The 20509-nt window shown below is 52.5% G+C and overlaps 1 protein-coding gene across 1 annotated transcript in view; it reads left to right on the top strand.

The window, feature by feature from the left end:
* The first annotated feature begins 1421 nt into the window (after positions 1–1421).
* RPTOR (regulatory associated protein of MTOR complex 1) overlaps positions 1422–20509 on the top strand; it is a 175518-nt gene continuing 156430 nt past the window's right edge. The window contains exon 1 of the mRNA XM_036267872.1: positions 1422–1671. Within this exon, the coding sequence (XP_036123765.1) occupies positions 1510–1671 (162 nt within the window). The 5' untranslated portion in view covers positions 1422–1509. The remainder of the gene's footprint in view (positions 1672–20509) is intronic.

The following is a 20509-nucleotide window of genomic DNA, read 5'->3' as shown; positions in this document are numbered from 1 at the left end:
GGTTTAATTGATCCTTCAGGGTGGGATTGCTCTCCCAGTTTTATAGTTGAGGACACTAAGAAATGAAAAAGAGCCCTGGCCAGTTTGGCTCAGCGGTTAGGGCGTCGGCCTGCGGTCCGGAGAGACCCGGGTTCGGTTCCCGCTAAGGGCACGTACTTCAGTTGCGGTTTGTCCCCGGCCCTGGTTGGTCGTGCGGGTGGCAGCCACTCGATGTGTCCCTTCACATCGATGTTTCTCCCTCTCTCTCCCTCCCACTCTATCTGTACAAAAAATGGAAAAATATCCTCGGGTGAGGATAAAAAAAAAAAAATGAAAAAGAAAATCTGATCGATACTGTGAGATATTACATGCCCCCCCGCCCCCGCAAAAAAACACACAACAACAACCAAAAACAAAATAAAAAACGATCAAAAAGAGACCCCTCTCTTCTTGTAATATTATCAATGGTTCCTCCTGAAGCTTTTGCGGCGTTTTCAACATCTGGAAGAAAACCACCCCGGGGGTCCATTCCTTTCATTTTAGAAGCATGTAGGTCCATGTGTAATAGTAAAAAGATGTGTTTCTTTCCAAATCAATGAGCACAGTTTCATTCGGCCGATTGACTTGGATATCCTGCCGCGAAAGGACGGCGAGGAACTCCGGAAAGCAGAATTGTGGTAACCATGGTGACGGGGCGGGGGGCGAGGCCCGCTCTCGCCACCGGGATCCTGGGAAGCGCGGCCGGAACGCTCGGAGGTCGTTTGGCCTGTGGGCCACGCCGTCGGCCGCGGTGCATGCTGGGCCTCGGCAAGATGGCGTCCTCCTTGACGTGCTGATGAGAGGAGTTTCACTAGCTTCCAACCAGAGGACAAAACTCCGCAAGCCCGATAAGCCCACGATCCCCGTGTAGCGCGCGGCGCCGCGTCGCCCGTTCTCAGGACTGGTTCTCAGGCGGGGGAGAGCCGCGGGGCCGAAGGTCAGGGCCGGCCAGGTCGCGCGGACCCGGGCTGAGGAGCCGGCTGCGGGCGAGCACGATGGGCCGGTCCTGGCCCCAGTTGCAGCAGCTGCGGCGAGTGCGGGACCCACAGGGCTGAGCGTGGCTGCGGGAGACCCGAGGCGCTCCGGGCCTCTTCCTGCGGCCGAGACCTCCGCGCAGTCGGCGAACCGGCGGCGAGAGCGGGCGGCCGGCCTGCGCGCGGAGGCCGAGAGCGGGGTCACCGCGAGGCCTGCAGCGTCGCACGCCGGTGACAGCTCGGCTCGCGGCGCCCCCGGGCGCGGACGGCCTCAGGAGCGGACAGCGGCCCGGGCTCCGGGACGCGTGCGTCGGTGCGGCCGCCGGACTGCCCACTCCCCCTCGACTCGCCCCCTCCGATTCCCGCTCGCAGCTGCGAAGAGGGGTCTCCGCGCACTCCCCCTTTTCCCCCCTCCCCCGGCGCCTGTCCTTTCACCGGTTCCGGGACACACTAGCTTTCAAGGCTGGAGGTTCTCGAGCGCTTGCTGCCAAGGACTCCCCCGCCCCCACCCCCCCTGATGGAGTCGGAGATGCTGCAGTCGCCTCTCCTGGGGCTCGGGGAGGAAGACGAGGCCGACCTGACCGACTGGAACCTGCCTTTGGCTTTTATGAAAAAGAGGCACTGTGAGAAAATTGAAGGCTCCAAGTCCTTAGCCCAGAGCTGGAGGATGAAGGATCGGGTAAGTGGGTCCTGCTGGCGCCCCTTGGACCTAGTTTTTTCAACGAAGCACAGTCCCAGAGCCAGAAGCGTGTCCTTGGGCAAGCGGCGATGTGGGTTTTTTGTTTGTTTGTTTCCCCAGCCACATGTTGCAAGTTAACTAAAAAGCACAAACCCTTTCAGATTGGAGTTTTTGGTGGGCAATGCCAAGGCGGCCCGGTTAGTCGTGATGCACTAAGTTCGGATTAAGACAATAAAAGTTAAGCAGTTTCAGGATTCCAGCATTGCAAGTATTCACGCACTCCTTGATGTATTTAGCTGCTGTCAACATTTAGAGGAAAGGCAGCTTGGGATGTAATACTTGTACCCACGTGGGTCATCTCTTGTGGTAGGTTCACTTCTCTTGTCCCAGCTGGTGAAGTTTGGGAAGTTAGTGTGCTCGGCAACAAGATTGCTGGCAAGTGTTCAGAAAGTAACAAATTAATACAAAGTTATTTTAAAGTTACAGTGAACTTCATCATAGCCTTCTAAACAGTTTGTCTTGAACCCAGACTTTCCTCCTTTTATGGGGTGTCAGGACAGAATTTCTCCAATAGCTGAGTTAGAATGTGATGGGTTGGAACTTGGGTCCATGTTTTAGGAGAGTCCCAGTGATGTTGGAGGGTGGATAGTGACTCACAGGCAGCTACTAGGAAAGAAAACAGCCAGTTTTGTTGACTCTGTCCTTAGTCAACCACCATCTGTTTCCTGGTTTCCAAAGCAAATGGGTGGGACTCCCTCATTATGCCACTTAGCACTTGTCTTTTTGTGATTTATTTTTCCCCTCAAGACTATCTGTATTTATTTGAACATTTTGGTGGTATAAGAAGGGTAGCTGTTATAATTCAGTCATTGCTCTGGGCTTGTGAATATGTTTATATAAGATAATTGTTTTTGGTATATGATGTTAAACATGTGTAAGATTACCATTATGATAATTCTAGTTAGTCACTAGTAACCATGTTTCAGTTATTGATTTGGGTAACTTTTATTAAAAATGTTTTGTTTTTTTTTCTTCATTTCTTTATTAGAGAGAGGAAGGGAGAGGGAGAGAGAGAAACATCAAAGAGAGAACATCGATTGGCTGCCTCCTGCATGCCCTTCACTAGGGATCTGGCCCACAACCTTACTGGGAATCGAATCGGTGACCTGATGCTCAACCACTGAGCCACAGCAGCCGGGCGATTTGGCTTACTTTTAAAAGGTTAGGGACATTTGTTTCATCCAAGAGTAGTTGAAGGAGTAAGAGATGGTCATTGGGAAAGATTGTATAAGGCCTGTTTTATGGACATCCTTAGCACTGATTATATAGTTCAAAGCTTTTGTGGTTGCTTTGCATATATGAAAGACATTTATTTTAAAGTTACTATCTAATCATTTTCTTTGATTCTACTTGGGCATTTTTTTTCTCTATTAAAATGTGGTTTCCTCTACTACCCTAAACACATGCTCTCACTATTCAAAAGTGATTAATAGATATGGATATATTTTTTGATCTTTTTGTTGTTGTTGTTAATCCTCTCCCGAGGATATTTTTCCCACTGATTTTTAGATAGAATGGAAGGGAGGGAGGGTGGGAGGGAGGGAGGGAGGGGGGAGAGAGAGAGAGAGAGAGAGAGAGAGAGAGAAACATTGATTTGAGACACATCAATTGGTTGCCTCCTGCATGACCTGAGAGAGAGAGAGAGAGAGAGAGAGAGAGAGAGAGAGAGAAACATTGATTTGAGACACATCAATTGGTTGCCTCCTGCATGACCCTGACCCAGGGATGGGTATCCAACCTGCAACCCAATATGTGCCCTTGACTGGAAATTGAACTCGAGACCCTTCAGTCTGCAGGCTGATGCTCTAACTGCTGAGCCAAACTTGCTAGGGCAACCTTTTAATTTAAACGTTAATTTGCAAATGATCAACATAATTTATGATGTTCTTCATAGGTTATTAGGAGAAAGAAAAGTTGTGTGAATCTGAGTAATTACTCAGATTACTACTTGGAAGAGAGCCAGGGGAGAGCTTTGTTGTCTCGACATTTGCCAATTTATTTATTTTTTAATCCTCACCCAAGGATATTTTTCTATTTATCTTCAGATAGAGTGGGAAGGAGGGAGAGAGTAACATCAATGTGAGAGGGACACATCAACTGGCTGCCTTCTGCACGACCCCAACCAGGGCCAGGGATGAACTGCAACCTAGGTATGTGCTCTTGACTGGAATCGAACCTGCAGCTCTTTGGTCTGTGGGCCGACTAACCGCTGAGCCAAACCAACCAGGGCACATTTGCCAATTGTTAATGAAGAAGCAGATCAGCAGCTAACAGTTTTAGTTAAGACTGAGAGAACTTGGCATGTTAACAGTCCTTGTAGTATCATTGCCCTGTTAAACCCTGAGGGACCGTCTCAGCACGTGTCTGGTTTTCGGGGTGGGGGGCTCTCTGAAGAGCGCATGCAGCAGCAGCTGGGCCCTGCCAGGTCTCCTTCCCTTCTTTTTTTGTCTTTGAGAAACCAGAAACCTTTTTTTTTTAAAATAAAAATGAAGTCTTCCATTTTAAAAATATCGGCACTAATTCAGATATTACGAAACACGAAGCAGTCCACTTGTGGGGCTGTTTGTGGACAGTGGGTGACTTCTGCTCTGTCGGGGCAGCTCTCTGATGCTGGGTGTCTTGAACACGCAGGCAGCCAGACTGTCCCCCTGTGCTCGAGGCGGCTGCCAGCAGCCAGATGGAGCAGCATCCATGTAAAGCAGCAAGTGTGGGTCTGGTCCCGTGCTGGGGCCTCTGCCAGCGATTTTCAACCTGTGTGCCGCAAGGCTTTAGAACACGCCGTAAGTGCCTGACTGTTTCGTTGAGCGCTGACCTCTTTTCCCTTAGATTGTCAAATTTAAGAAATGGCAGCAGCCAACACAACAATAGCCATCCTGTGTGAATGAATCAAAACTATACCTATTTTTTTTTTTTTTTTTGTCAGATCGGCAAAAAATATAATTTTTTTGGTTTGCCGCAGAATTTTAGTAATTAGTTTTTGTGCCATGAGATGAAAACGGTTGACGAGTCCGGTGGGCCATTGACTGCTGAATGTAGACCAATCTTTGCTTCTTCCTTTGATCAGTGCAATCCCATGTAGTTTCACTTTGTATGGTTAATGGTTACTTACTGGTGTCCTGCTTATTGGCTTTGCTAAGAGTCCTAAACTTGGCATCCTTACTAAAGTTGACTGACAACTCCAAAAAGGTTTCTGCCACTCAACAGTTAGCATTTTATTTATTTATTTTACTTTATTGATTTTTAGAGAGAAAGGGAGAGGGAGAAACATCTATAAGGGAGAACATCGATTGACCGCATTCTGCATGCCCCCCACTGGAGATTTGGCCCACAACCTGGGTATGTGCCCTGACCAGGAATTGAACCTGCAACCTCTTGGTGCAGGGGTCGACGCTCAACCACTGAGCCACACTGGCGGGGCAACATTTAGCATTCTTACAGAGCTACACATGTGCCCACTCTCGGCTGGCAGCCCCACAGTCTTTGTTTTGAATCAGTCCTGGCTTTCAAATGCCACCATTGTTGTGTTCTAATTACTAAGCCACTGTTAGTTTAATGCTGTTGTTATCAAATTAGTTGTTTGGTTAATTTGACTGTGTGGTAAGGACATGTGTATGTATCAATAGCATCTGTGGCTTTTAATGTTCAAATAACTAGACTTATATGAATTATAGTTCAAAATGAGTCATTCATAGGCCCATGGCTAAAACAGATGCGGATAAATCTCCCCCACTTGTGGTACTGTGATGCCTCGTGGTTATCACAGAGTTCGTTTTCCCACTGGAAAGTGGGCGTGTGGGGAGCTGGTCTCAGGTGGGTGTCTTGCCTCGCATACGTGGAATGGGGACGCTGAGAGCTGTTGCTCTGAAGGGAAGCCCCTGCGGACTGTCTTGCCCACCTGTGAGGAGGAGGCGAGCTGTGGAATGCTGAGGCCATTTCCCAAAGCCCTCTCTAGACTTGGCCCCTCGCCTTGTGAGCCATGCTTGGAGAAAGCGTGGGGTGAGTAGATACATTAAACTAGTGTGTAGACAATAAAAGGGTACATGGTAACACTGGGTACATAGTAACACTTTATCATCCTGCTGCGTTTTCCCTCTGGCTTTCTGACCTTGCATTCTCTCAGTCAGCGCAGGGAGGCGCTCTCCCATGGCGCTGAGGCCGCCCTCCACACAGCCTTCTTTTGTTGTTAAATGGAAGGTTGCTGTGGGTCTTCACCTAGTTTGACCTCTCAGTAGCATGCCACAGGGGCCCACCCCTGCCTCCAGTGACCCTCTTTCCTCACCTGCTGTGTGTCTTTCCAAAGCTCCAGGTCTTGCTCTGAGGTCTCTAGTTGCTTCTCCTCAGACTTCTTTGCTGTGTGACAGCTCAGTGTTGGAGCACCCCAGGACTTGATCTCAGACCCCTTTCTCACTTATGGTTTTAAATGCCACGTACATGCCACCGGCCCTCCAGCCCTGTGGTCAGATCTGGCCTGCCCTGGAGCTCCGTCTCAGACACCTCATAGATTGTGTCTCTTACGCTCTAAACACCTTAAGTTAGTTCGGGTCATTGTGTCTCTGTGCCGATGAGGAAGCTGAGGCTGTCATTGAACGGCTGGCCGAAAGGGATGTGAGTTGTACATCAGCTCGAGGAGGCGGGACTTGAGAACAAAGCCCAGGTGGAAAACAACAGCAACCAGACACACACAGTGATCGCAATGTCCAGACTGGAGAGTGCGTGTTCGGAGGCCGGGCGTCTGAAACAAAAGTGGGCTGGGAAGATAATGGGGCAGTGGGCCTCCGAAACCGAAGCCAACAGAGACAAGGCCAGGTGCAGCTCAGCTGTTCTCACAGTGACCTTGGGGGTTCCCAGACCCTTCCTGACTATCCCTAGGTCAGCACTGTTTTCATAGGAACTGAAGATGTCATTGGCCTCCCACTGTGCTGAGACCTGCATTGCTGGTGCCTTCGCCTGAGCCAGGCAGGGGACACCCCGTGGTAGAGTTATCGGTTCCTCCCTGCCCTGCACTCGCTGTGAAAACATTCCAGCTTCGCTTGAGAGTTCCCTCATGAGGCAGGAAACGTCATTGGTTTTATTAAATCTTGGCTCTTTGGTACACGCCTTTTTGGCACTGTGCGTGATGGCTTTGGGTGGTGACCTCTGCTGTGTGCCGTGGGTGTCTTAGCAGAGCGCTGCTGGGTCGCAGGCTGGACCAAAAGAAGCTGCCAGGCCAGCACTGGGCATTCAGGCGCAGGTGCTTGGCAGGTGTGTCCTTGACAATGAGTGGAGTGAGCCATCACTCCAAAGAAATAAGCCGACAGTGTGGATCCATCGCCAGCGATCAAACTGTGAGTGCATGTTAGCGCCTTGCAGGCCTGCGTCTGCCGCTGGGAACCCCCAGGCTCCCAGGACTTCGGACTCCTGATGCGGTTGCCCGTGCGGTGTTGGTGAAGAGGACGCTCTGATACCGTGGATGACAAGTGCGCACAATGGGAGCCTCTGCAGAACTCAGTGAGCCTGTGTTTCCAAGTGACCGACCCACGATACTGACTCAGACATGGGGAAAATCCACTCCACGTCAGGCCACGGGGTCCTAACAGATAGGGTGGGAGAGCTCATGCTGTGGTTTCAGATGGACACATGTTCTGTTCATGTTCCATTCAGACAGGTCTCAGACCTTTAGGAACTGACTGTTTACTGAGTTTGGATATAATATCAGGAGAAGTGTTCATAGTTGCTCAGACATGGTGGTGCTCCGCCCTTTTCAGCGCTGTCCCCTTGTGAGGCCGAGGCGCCCTCGTCCACTCCCCAGCAGGGACCGGCAGGCTGAGCTCAGAGGCTGTGCGCTGCGCTCCTGTTAAGGCCGACGTTAACCAGGTTTGCAGAAACGTACCCCCGCCCAACAGCTTTTCGAAAATAGAGTTATTTTTCATAGAAATCTTTATTTGAATATGTAATGAGCTTATAATTTCTATTTATTTATTTATTTTTAATCCTCACCTGAGGATATATATATATATATTTGTCCTCACCCAAGGACACCTTTCCATTTTTTGTTCAGGTAGAGTGGAAGGGAGAGAGAGGAAGAGAGAGAGAGAGAAACATTGATATGAAAGGGACACATCGAGTGGCTGCCACCCGCACGACCAGCCAGGGCCAGGGACAAACTGCAACCGAGGCATGCACCCCTAGTGGGAACCGAACCCGGGTCTCTCTGCACCACAGGCCAACACTCTAACCGCTGAGCCAAACTGGCCAGGGCACCTGAGGATATTTTTCTATTTATCTTCAGACAGAGTGGAAGGGAGGGAGAGGGAGAGGGAGGGAAACATCGATATGAGAGGGACACATCGACTGGTTGCTTCCAACCAGGGCCAGGGATGAACCACAACCGAGGTGCATGCCCTTGGCTGCAATTTAACCCCAGACTCATTGGTCCGTGGGCCGATGCTCTACCTCTGAGCCAAACTGGCCAAGGCATGAGTTTATAATTTTTATTTTATTTATTTATTTATTTATTTATTTTTATTCTTACCCGAGGACATTTTTCCATTTTTTGTTCAGATAGAGTGGGAGGAAGAGAGAGAGAGAGAAACATCGGCGTGAAAGGGACACATCGAGTGGCTGCCACCCGCACGATCCAACCAGGGCCAGGGACAGGCTGCAACCGAGGTACATGCCCTTAGCGGGAACTGAACCCGGGTCTCTCTGGACCATAGGCTGACGCTCTAATCGCGGAGCCAGACCGGCCAGGGCGAGTTTATAATTTTTAAATGAATTAATAAAAAATAGTACTCTTTTTGTTTTAACCTCTCATCTGGAGAGTACTGATAAATGTAACTCATAAAAAAGCTCTTTGGGAGTCTTTGGTCACCTTTAAGAGTGTAAAGGTGTCCTCTTCCCAAGAATTTGAGACTTGTCAGTGTCAGACTTTAGCCGGGAAGAAGGACTTGAGGACATCAGGTGGTCAGCTGAAAATATCAGCAGTGACCTGGGCAGAAGTGAGGTGGCAGACTGGGCCGGGGCCTGTGGCGCTCTGCCCGCTGTCTGAGACGTGTGCACGGACAGCCTGCGTGCTGGCGGGGCGCTGGCCGTGCGTGGAGCCCAGAGCCAGCGCTGGGGGCTCCTGCTGCCCCAGGCGTCCAGTGTGTGTCCTCTGAGCAGAGGGAAATCGACCCGGGCCCGCAGGGAAGTAGCCAGAGGCCTGTATTTAGCTCAGCAGACCTTCATGGCTGGCTTGGAGTGAGCTGTGCTCCTCAGGACCCCAGTGTCCGTAGAAGAGACATGGCGACACCCAGTTATAAATCCACTGATGTGTTACAAGTGGGAAGGACGTTATCGGGAAAATCTTGAATTTATATTAAATAAGTAAATCATTTGTATCGAACTTCATTAATGAAACGTATAAATCAGCCACATCGACTCAGCTTTGAACTCTCAGTAGCTAATGACTGCTGAAGTGTTTGTTGGTGGGAAAGCCTGATGGGGGGAGGGTTTGGAAAAGGAGGCCTGGAGGGAGTTGTGGTCCAGGTGAGAACCTCAGGGCCCGGAGTGCGGCCCCTGCTGATGGGGGGGGGGGGCGGTTAGAAAGGGAGGACTGGAGGGAGTTGTGGTCCAGGTGAGAACCTCAGGGCCCAGAGTGCAGCCCCTGCTGATGGGGGGTGGGGGGTGGGTTAGAAAGGGAGGACTGGAGGGAGTTGTGGTCCAGGTGAGAACCTCAGGGCCCAGAGTGCAGCCCCTGCTGATGGGGGGTGGGGGGTGGGTTAGAAAGGGAGGACTGGAGGGAGTTGTGGTCCAGGTGAGAACCTCAGGGCCCGGAGTGCGGCCCCTGCTGATGGGGGGGGGGGTTAGAAAGGGAGGACTGGAGGGAGTTGTGGTCCAGGTGAGAACCTCAGGGCCCGGAGTGCAGCCCCTGCTGATGGTGGGGGGGTTAGAAAGGGAGGACTGGAGGGAGTTGTGGTCCAGGTGAGAACCTCAGGGCCCGGAGTGCGGCCCCTGCTGATGGTGGGGGGGTTAGAAAGGGAGGACTGGAGGGAGTTGTGGTCCAGGTGAGAACCTCAGGGCGGCCCCTGCTGGAGCCTGGAGACCAGGGCCTGGACCCTCCATGTTTGGAGGTGGGAGAACCCAGCGGGTTCAGACGTGAGGTTGACGGGCAGGTGGAGATCATGAGCTGAGCAGGGGTGTTGGCTGGAGTAGTCTCTGCACTTGAAGTGTGTGACCTTTCCATTGGCAGTGGCCATGTGAGCCTTAGCCACAAGGACCAGCCACACAGACTTTTTTAACCCCCTTTAAAAAAATGTGCCAAGTTCCATCTTGCACAGCGTGCTGTGGAAGGAAGAGCCGAGATGGGTAGGACGTCTCCTGCTCATTATCACCTTGCGGGACTCTGAAGCTGGGCTGTGAGGACGTGTGGGCTGTGTGCAGATGGTTTCGGCCTCCAGCCTCCTTTCCTTGAGAAAAGTGCTTCAGCGTCTGCCGAGCTCGTTCTGGCAGAGCTGGGGTGGGACATCTTTTCTTTTTTTATTGACTTTAGCGAGAGAGGAAGGGAGAGGGAGAGAGACAGAAACATCGATGAGAGAGAACGTGGATTGGCTGCCTCCTGCATGGCCCCCACTGGGGATCGGGCCCAAACCTGGGCATGTGCCCTGACCGGGAATGGAACCGGCAGCCTCTTGGTGCAGGGTCGATGCCCAACCAGTGAGCCACACCTGTTTCTTTTTGCCAGACTAATTGAACATATAAAAATGCCAAAGGTGAATGTTTGGCCTGGTAGGTTAATGCTTCCATCATGTGCTCGAACCTTAAACTGGACAGGGAGGGGCAGCGTTTTGCACAGGAAACGCACAGATCCTAGCTGTGTGTGCTGTCTGAAAGGATCCCGGGCCCCTCGGAGCTCCGCGGGGAGACAGCGGTTTTGCACATGTGGCCCTGAGCCTGGGGTGTGTGTGCCAGGTAAGGAGACAAAGGTGTGGGCCCTGTGTCTGCGCTCGAGGGACAAGCTGTGGCTCCAGGAGTCCTGCTCGTGGGACATTCTGTGGTGCATGTGTGCCCAAGGCACCTGGCAGAGCCCAGTGCTGGGTGTGTGGGGAGCCCTCGCCAGGTTGGTCGACAGTGTGCGCAGGCCGAGCGGTCGGGTTGCAGGCAGGAAGAGATTTGCAGAGTTCAGGAACTCAGCTGACGTTGACTGAGTGCCTCTCTGTGCCGGGCACCACGCTGTGTGTCATGATACATTGGTTCCTCCTGTTTTCAAGGCTTGACCAGTGTATTGGGAAAGACGGGTTGACTCGGAGCAGGAGGCAGAGCAAGTGGGTGGGGGGAGTGGTTTGGGAGGAGAGACATGGCCACAAGCAAATGTTCTGCAAGGTGAAGGAGATGGCAGAGGACAGCAGAGGAAAGGGGGTGAAGGAAGGGCCCTGTGGGCGAGGCCATGCTGGGTTCGGGGCAAGGCAGGGGGGCAGGAGCTAGACTTCATGGCACACTTTTCATGAATCAGTGTTTGTGAACCCTACAGAAAATGGATTGGTTCTTGCAAGCCACTTTGACAAGTGTTAGACATTCAGCAATAGCGCTCATATTTTCTTAGACATCCAGTTCATTTCATTCAGAGTTCGCGTAAAAACAGTTCTGGGAATCTATCCGCTCAGACCGGGAAGGAGCGCTCATCACTGCCCCTTCTTTCTGGTGCGCCCCGAAGATGACGTGCTGTATTCCCCGGTAGTCCGGTCTGCGGCAAACACTGCATCATCAGGAGCTGCCAGAGAAGTTCCCGGAGCAGGAGCTCCCACCAGCCCTTCCTCCCTGCTGCGGGAAACACCCCTGCCTCGTGCGTGTTCCCTCGGCCACCTTTCTCTCTGTCGTTGGGATCAAGCAGTTGGATTGTGATACGCCTTGTCGTTTTCTTTGTGACTAGTCTGCTTGTGGTCTATCAGATTTCTTGGGTCTGTAGGATGAGTTTTCTCCAAAATTTTGGAAAATGTGCTGCCATGTTTTTGCCTCCCGACCCCCTTCAGTCGTGCAGAATATTTCTTCTAGAGGCTTGCTGTTGTTCCATCGAGGCTCCGCCCCTCCTGCCTCATTTCTGTTGCTGTCTGCGTGGGTTCTGTAGCAGTGTCTTCATTCTGTCGTCTGTTCTTCAGTGGTGTTTACTGTGTTGTTTAAACACATCCAATGTATTTTTCACTTTACATGTATTTTCATTCTCTATAAATGGTCTTTGTATCCTTTATATTTCTCTCTTTTTGTTCATGTTTTCCTTTAAATCCTTGAACAGATTTATAATGTCATTTTATAGCTCTTGCCTGTTATTTCCATCACGGTCGCTTCTGGGTCTGTTTCTATCGACTGCTCTTCTGCGCACAGATCACATTGTCCTGCTTTCACTTATACCGAGTCATTTTGGACGGGATGCTGGGCATGGTGGACGTTACATCTGGTTGTTGTCGTCCTTTAAACAGCGCTGAGTTTTGTCCAGGCAGGAAGTCGATTTACTAGCCTGTTAGCCTCATCCTCGGAAGGTTCGTTTTGTGCTCATGCACGTCCAGTGCAGAGGCTGGCAACAAGGGTGGTAGGCCAAGTGCGCCCACTGTTGTTTCCGTAGACTCTCGGAGCCGGTTAGCCACATCATTCATGTGTTTTCTGTTGCTTTCACTCTGCTGTGGCAGAGTTGAGTAGTTGAGACAGAGACTCCGTAGTCCACACAGCCCAACATATTTGCTCTCTGGCCCTTTGCAGGAACGATGTGACGGCCCCCGGTCTAGAGAAGCCTTGGCCCTGGGTCTGGCTTGGCCTGTGCTTAAGGTGTGGCCTTCTGGGTGTTCAGTGAGGTCTCTTCCTCCTGACTTGTTGGGACACAAGGTGGTCACGATGTCCTCCTGTGATCTTTTAAAAGTTACAGAATTGTATAATGTCCCCATTTTATTCCTTTTTAATTATTGAACATTTATACATCCACTGATTTTCTCAGTTCTTGCCAGAAGATTGTCCATTTTATTAGCCTTTCAAATAACCAGCTCTTAGCTATTTTAATATTCTGTAGGATGCTTATTGATATTTCATTAATTTATTTTAAAATCTTGTTATTTCCTTTCTGCCTTTTTTGGGGGGATTTATTTTATTGTCTTTCCCCCCATTCTTTTTTTTTTTTTTTTAATCCTCATCTGAGGACATTTTTTGTTCAGATAGAGCGGGAGGGAGAGAGAGGAAGAGAGAGAGAGAGAAACATCGATGTGAAAGGGACACATCGAGTGGCTGCCACCCGCACAACCAACCAGGGCCGGGGACAAACTGCAACCGAGGTACGTGCCCTTAGCGGGAACCGAACCCGGGTCTCTCTGGACCGCAGGCCGACGCTCCAACCGCTGAGCCAAACCGGCCAGGGCTTTCCCCCCCATTCTTAAGAGGGACATTCTTGAGGTGGTTACTTAGCTTATAAATTTCCAGTAATTTGTCTTTTGTAAGATAGGTACATTATTATAAATATTTAAATTCTAAATGATATAAATTAAATGCTTGGCTGTATTCAACAGGTTTTGATATGCTATATTTTTGTTACTCAGTTCAAATTTTCTAAATTTCATTTTGACTTGATCAATTAATGAGTTATTTAAACACAAGCTCTGTAAAATTTTTTTTTTTTTATCCTAACCTGAGGACACTTTTCCATATTTTGTTCAGATAGAGTGGGAGGGAGGGAGAGAGAAACATCGACGTGAAAGCAACACGAGTGGCTGCCACCTGCACGACCCAACCAGGGCCGGGGACAAACTGCAACCGAGGCACGTGCCCTTAGCGGGAACCGAACCCGGGTCCCTCTGGACCGCAGGCCAACGCTCTAACCGCTGAGCCAAACCGGCCAGGGCACGAGCTCTGTAATTTTTTAAACAGGCGTTTTCCTAGGATTGGCTCTTGATTTCGATCAGAGAACACCTGCGGAGGTTCGGCAGGGCCGCAGTGAACCGCTCCCTGCTCAGTGGTGGGGCTGCTCCATCATCGGCTCGTGACTGGCACCCCTCGTTTTGTGATCACGGGACTCAGCTCGGCGTGTGCGTGGGCACACTCTGGAGTGCAGCCGGGGAGTGTGGGGCTCTGCCTCGGGCAGCGGTATGCAGCCGTGTTGCAACCGTCGGACATCACACCGAGTGCTTGGACCTGGGGTGGCCACAGCTACAGGGCCGCAGTCTGCGTGTGCACCGAGTCACACATGTGTGCAGCGTCCACATCCTGACCCATCTGTTTGCCATCTTTTAAACATTTTTTTATAGAATTTATTGGGGTGACATTGGTTGGTACAGTTATGTAGGTTGACTTCTTTTGATACTCTCACCGTGACCGTGAACGTTGAGTTCTCTGGTGGTTCTGCGTGCGCACGCACGTCGTGTTCATGTCTCGAGGCTGTCATGACATCGCAGCCACGTCAGGCCACGCGTCCTGGCCACCAGAGTCTGCACCGTTACAAAGTCTCTGATCACTGAACACGCTTTTCGCTTTAAGGTCTGTTTTGTCTCGTCAATGCAGTGACCCCGGTTTTCTCTGGTCAGTGTGTGCGCTGTTTGTTTTTCTGTCCGTTCATCACCCTTTGTGTGTCCTTCTGCTTTCACATGTTTGTGTAAACAGCTTGTAGATGGAGTGACAACAAAGCTAGTCTGACAGTTGTCTTGTAACTGGAGCGTTCAGTCTGTCTGCGCTTACTCGGCGGAAGTCTGCCGTCTTATTTTGTGTTTCCTCTGCCTGTGCTTTTTCTGTTTTTGTGCCTTTTTATGGATTGAATACATTCATTATTTAATGTCTTTTTCTTTCCTGTCTCTAACGCGTGTACTGTTTTTCTCCTGTGGCAGCAGTTCCCAGACATTCAGCCAGACTCCTTAAAAGCAGGATGGAGCTCAGCAAGGCCTCGGTACTTTCCCTGGACAGCGTGGGACGCGCCGGGCCAGGGCCACGGTGGTCCGGCGCCCGCCCAGGGCCGCGGCCCTCACTGCTCGTTGCTTCCAGGGCGCCTTCTGGTTCACGCTGTCGCCGGCCCTCGTCAGTCCTCTCGGAGCCCAGACCTTCTGTGGGGTCGCCTTCGTGCCGTGGGGAGAGGTTAGCGTGTCCTCTCGGGAGGCTCTGCTGGCGCCGGATTCTGCATGTGCATCTGAGCTGTCTCTGTAGCCTCCTTCGAAGGGTGCTCTTCCTGGGCCTGGAGCTCTGCCTGGCGTTTCCCTTCAGCACTTGGAGGACTGGTGTCCCCCCACCCCCCCGCTGCCGTTGCTGCAGAGAAGTCAGCCGTCAGTCTCTCCACGGCAGCTTCGCGCTGCCAGAGACCTGTTCCTCTCTTCCACGTTCTCTCCCTCTTCGTCCTCTGTGCCGCGCGGCGGGTGGTTCGCACAGTCTCCCGCTGTGTCCAGCTGTGGTCAGTCACCTGCTGACTCTCCCCGCACTCTGATTCCCTCGGTCCCCTGAGTTCTCAGTTCGTTTTAATTCACCTTTCAGTTCATTTGAAGATATTGGTGCACATTTAATGTGTGTCTCGTGCTCCAGTGTGACGTTCTGGGCTTTCTGTGGGCCGCAGTGTTACCGTCGGGCCAGGTGATGTGTCTCTGGGCCTGTGAGTTTTACTGGTGCTTTTTCCTTGGAAGTCGTTTGTGGGGTTGGGCCGGCGCAGGCCAGGCGCCTTCCTCTGGGTGGCTTCTTGTTTGTTCCTGCCAGGCGGCCGGTCCCAGTCTGGGCCACCTGACTCACATTCTGGGCTTGAGGCTCCCTTGGCCATCTAGAGCCGGGGCCCACTTGCAAAAATGCGAGGAGGGCACCGAAGACCACACATGTGGGATGCGTGTCAAACGTCTAGGTTAGGCTGGGGGTGGGGCAGGCAACGGAGAGTGACCTCTGGTGGGCAGGACAGTTCCTTTTCGGAGGGATGGGTGGTTTAGACTGTGCTGACGGTGGCATGTTTAAAACAGGTGGAGTTACGATGAGTCCAGTGTGAATCGGCGAAGTGTTCAAGCTGCGTGAAGGCTGCCTGTGGCTGTGTCCTCGGCCACGCGTGCTCCTTTTCTCTCCTCTCCTCCTCCTGTCACCGCCGCATCCCCATTCCCCGGTGGCTGTTGAGGAGCTGAGGGGGCCTGGTTTCCTCCCCTGCCTGATGGGAAAGCCGGCTGGGGTCCCAGCTTATGTGGGAGCGTCACTGGGTCTCCTGGGCTCTGACTTCCCTCCCCTTCTGGCCTCAGGGTTCTCATCTCCCTTAGATTTTCATCTTGTACTTTCTGACTATCTGGACAGCTCCTCGGTGCTTTTGGAGAGATTGCAAAGCAAGCCCTGGCCGGTTTGGCTCAGCAGTTAAGAGCATCAGCCTGCGGACCAAAGAGTTGTGGGTTCAATTCAAATCAAGGGCACATACCTGGTCGGGTCATGCAGAAGGCAACAGTTGATCTCTCTCTCCCCCTCCCCCTCCCACTCTATCTGAAGATAAATGGAAAAATATCCTTGGGTGAGGATTAAAAAGAGAGAGAGAGAGAGAGAGAAATTGCAAAGCAAAAGAAAGCAACACATTGAGCCCAGGTTGCCCTGGCCCTGAGCAGGAAGGCCAGGTCGCACAGCCTTGCCCTGGTTGCTGGACATAGAAGTCCTCCTCGGCTCGGAGTCTCCTACGTGCCATTAGACAGTGAGGGCTTTGGGCCCCTTCTCTGTCACATGAATCAAACAATTTATGTCAAATCGTTTCAAAATCAGTGGGGCCCGATCCTGGGCCAATGGCTGGCGCCGGGGGTGGGAGGCAGCCTGTCCGGTTCTAAACTTCTGTGTGTTACTTTTACCAGAATCATTTTAGAAATGGAGTTGATCGGGGGGTAGGCGTGGGGGAGAGTTTGAAACGAGCGGGTCAGGTTTGTATGCTGGACTGTTTAGTAAGGAAGAGAATGGCTGTGGTGATTACTATTATGGGTGGCACAATTCCCTTTCTTTTTTCTTCGAGTTTTTGCGAAGCTTATGTTAAGTTTTGTTTCTCATGCACCACCACACTGATGCGTTCCTCGGAAGGACAGGGCAGGCATGGCTGCAGCCTGGTGCAGACTCCAGACAGACGTCTGAGAAGCGCGAGAAAGACCTCAGCTCGGGTGTTAGCGGTAAAATAGACTAAAGCGTCCTCCGCTAAATTAAAAACACAGGAAGGCCGTATTTACTGAGTTACTGAACAAAAATGAGGTTAATAAAATATGAGTTCAAAATTTATAGCACATTAACTTGCATATAAATAGTCATAATTTTAAAAAATGGTATTACTGTTTTCGTGGTGCAGTCTTTCTTTATCTCCGACTTCCCACTTATTCCATGAATTCATACTCCGGTGTGACAGAAGGTAATAGGGTTGGGAGTTATGTGGCTGTTGACGCGCGCGCACCCTTCGAGAGCGCGGAGCAGAGAGTGGGCGGAAGGTGTGTGGCCCCCACTCCGCCCGCTCCGGGCGCGGAGCAGAGAGTGGGCGGAAGGTGTGTGGCCCCCACTCCGCCCGCTCCGGGCGCGGAGCAGAGAGTGGGCGGAAGGTGTGTGCCCCCCACTCCGCCCGCTCCGGGCGCGGAGCAGAGAGTGGGCGGAAGGTGTGTGGCCCCCCACTCCGCCCGCTCCAGGCGCGGAGCAGAGAGTGGGCGGAAGGTGTGTGGCCCCCACTCCGCCCGCTCCAGGCGCTCCTTCCTGGACCCGCGCCCGCCCGCCCGCCTCACCCAGCAGTGTGCCTCTGCGCCGGGGCGCAGTCACCTCCATCTTGCAGTTTGCAGTTTTATTATTTTTACCTTTTAAAATTTTATACTAGTCAGAAAGCCATTTCATAGAAAATTTGAGAAATCGAAGAAAATGGTGATGATAATGAACTGAGACTGGGAGTTGCTTGAATGCATTTCGGTTTCCTTTCTGTCATGTTCCAAGTGCATATGTGATCACATTGTTGCCATACAGTATTGATACAGTTTCAGGTCTGTAACTTTTGTATGTACCTCATTATTTGCAGTTTTTCTGTATTGTCAAATGTTCCTCACAGATTTTTGTGGCTCCTCATGAGTCTGAGCTTTGCTTCCTGGTTGTGGGATATTCAGGTGTCGGCTGGTTCCCTCCCTGTGTTGTGAGTCAGTAGAGGAGCTGGAAGTCAGGCAGCGGGCCAAGGGACGCGGGAGACCTGCAGGGAGAAGGACGGCCCCCTCCGCCTGCCCGAGGGACAGGGACGCCGGAGACCTGCAGGGAGAAGGATGACCCCCTCCGCCTGCCCGAGGGACAGGGACGCGGGAGACCTGCAGGGAGAAGGACGACGGCCCCCTCCGCCGGAGAGACCGGCTCTGCCTCCCAGAAGGGTGTCTGAGCAGCTCTTTCCTGCGGGACCCTGCCCGCTGGAGCCCTTGGACCCTTCGGAGTACACTGGGAAGTGCTCCTCCTCCACCCCTGGCCCACAGCTCCGCTGCTCCCTGGCTGCGTGCTGCCGGGACTGGGGACCCAGAGGGAGGTCCGCGTTGGCCGGAGGCTCGGATTCCTCACTTGTCGTGTGTGTCCCTGGACCAGGTTCTGCTGGAGGACTTCCCGCCTGGCGCAGTGGCCCTGCTCAGCGAACGCTCTGCAGTGCTGGCATTTTTGTGTCCTTGTCCCTCTCTTGCGCTGCCCTGGGTGAGGGAGGTGGTGTGGGAGGAAGCCAGGTGGCCTGGGGAGGGCCGCTGCACATCTCACACCTGCTGCATGAGCAGCTGCATGGCCCGAGCCTCCGTTTTCATGTCTGAAATGGGCACATGTCCGCCTTGCAGGGCTGCCGTGCAGGTGGCTATTGTCGCACAGGGCGGGGTGTGGAGGCAGGTCCTCGTCCTGTGGGGAGCGGACTGAGGGTGTGTGTCGTTGAGGTTGTGCACCCCTTGCGTGTCTGTGGGCAGGGCCAGTGGGGAGCGCGGCAGGCGGCTGGCGCGCTGCTCGGCCGGCCCCCCTTCCCTTGCGCACCCTCTCTGCCGGCTCTCCGCAGCTCCCGTCTGCTTTCCAGTCGAAGCGTGTGTCTGTGTCAACATAGTGCCAAAGCTCTTCCTTTGGTCACTAAAATAAATGTGTGTTTTTTTTAATATTCATTATATTTACACACCGCTGGCATTAGTAACCAGTGCCTGGGAAGATTAAGTGAAAGGTGAAAATAACTTTTTCCAGTTTTAAAAATAGGTTTTTGTTTTTTTTATCCTCACCCGAGGACATTTTTTTTATTTTTTGTTCAGATAGAGTGGGAGGGAGAGAGGGAGAGAAACCTTGATGTAAAAGGGACACATCGAGTGGTTGCTACCCACATGACCAACCAGGGCCGGGGGGGACAAACTGCAACCGAGGTACGTGCCCTTTGCGGGAACCAAACCCGTGTCTCTGGACCGCAGACCGACCGACGCTCTAACCGCTGAGCCAGACTGGCCAGGGCTAAAAACAGGTTTTGATTTACTTGTAAAGACAGGAAAATGCTTACCACAGGATTGAGTGAGAACATTGGACCTGGGGCTGCCTGCACCGTGTGGTCGAGAAGGCAGGACGGAGCATACACACAGTGTGGTCGTCTCTGCTTTTTCTGCTGTAAAAGCACTTTGAAGTGACTTATAAACAAAGCAGTGAGGAGAGAGTGCGTATTCTGCGTGGGTTGGCGGTGGGGCTAGGTGGAGGTGGCGGCCGTCGCTCTGCTCTGCGAGCTGACGTTTCTCTCCAGTCGCCCGGAGCCCTTTCGCCTGCCTGGAGGTCTCGTCTGCTGTGGATCCCAGGTGTGCTTTCTGTGAGAGCCCCTCCAGCGGCATTCCCACTGTCCGCCTCCCTCCGTCCCTTGAAGGGACTCGAGATGATGTCCCAGATTCAGCAGGGAGCGTGGGAGGGCGGGTGCCGCCACGGGCACCAGGGTCCTAGGTGATGGAGATGCTGCTCTGACCCCCAGTGTGCAGAGGAGGGGATGGAGGCACGAGTGGTGAAAAGGTCCCCAGGTCTCAGCCTGTCTGTCTCCCAGGTGGCAGGTGGGCTGGGGAGGGAGGGGCCGTCTTCCAGTCACAGACCCACAGGCTGACATCTCCTCCTGTGGCCGCAGGCAGGCTTTCTGCGGAGAAGGAGGTTCTTGTATCTGGGACCTGGCGAGGAGGCTGCTTGGAGGCCGTGGGTGGTGCCCAGTTGATGAGGCCAGCAGACTGCGTTTTGACTCCTCGACTTTTGTGTCCCGAATGCAGTGTTCTCTCTGAGCCGTAAAGGGGAGCAGGTCAGCATCCTGCTCTGATGAAGCTTACTCTTGGGTGGTCGAGCTCTCACTGCGAACTCAGGGGAACACCTGACCTGGGCTCAGAGAAGGGCCGGAGGCCGAATTCTCCTTTGAGCTCCGAGGTCGGGACTCATGGGAACTAAACACGTGAACACATAGGCATTTGAACTCCTTAGGTGGCTCATAGGTCACTGCCTTTCCAGGTGAGCGGATTCTTGCGGGGCAGGCACTATGGAGTTTCCTGCCCACCTGGGCCGAGGCCACTGCCAGACCCCTGTGACCTGTGCAGGAGGGAAGTCCAGGCAGGGGTGGCTTCCCCTCTTGCCGGACTGCCTGGACCGTGCCCCAGCGAGATGACCAGGGGAAGACACTGCCCCATCGCTTTACTTTTCTCTCAGCCTCGCCCCTCCCTTTGCTCATATTTTCTGCTTTCCCGAGGACTGGCTGACCGCAGGCCCAGGCTCTCTTCTCTGCCTGCCGGCTGTGCCTGTCCTCCTGGGGTGCTGCTTCGACCTAGTGTTCATTTAGAAAAACTGTTGTCATGAGAAAATGGGGATTATGTTCTGAACTTTTCATTAAATCAAGTCTTTGGTAGCT

This window comes from Molossus molossus, unplaced genomic scaffold (genome assembly GCF_014108415.1).
Source record: "Molossus molossus isolate mMolMol1 unplaced genomic scaffold, mMolMol1.p scaffold_m16_p_19, whole genome shotgun sequence".
Lineage (NCBI taxonomy): Eukaryota > Metazoa > Chordata > Mammalia > Chiroptera > Molossidae > Molossus > Molossus molossus.
The sequence above is the reverse complement of the archived record's forward strand: the minus strand, read 5'-3'. Positions and strand labels throughout refer to the sequence as shown.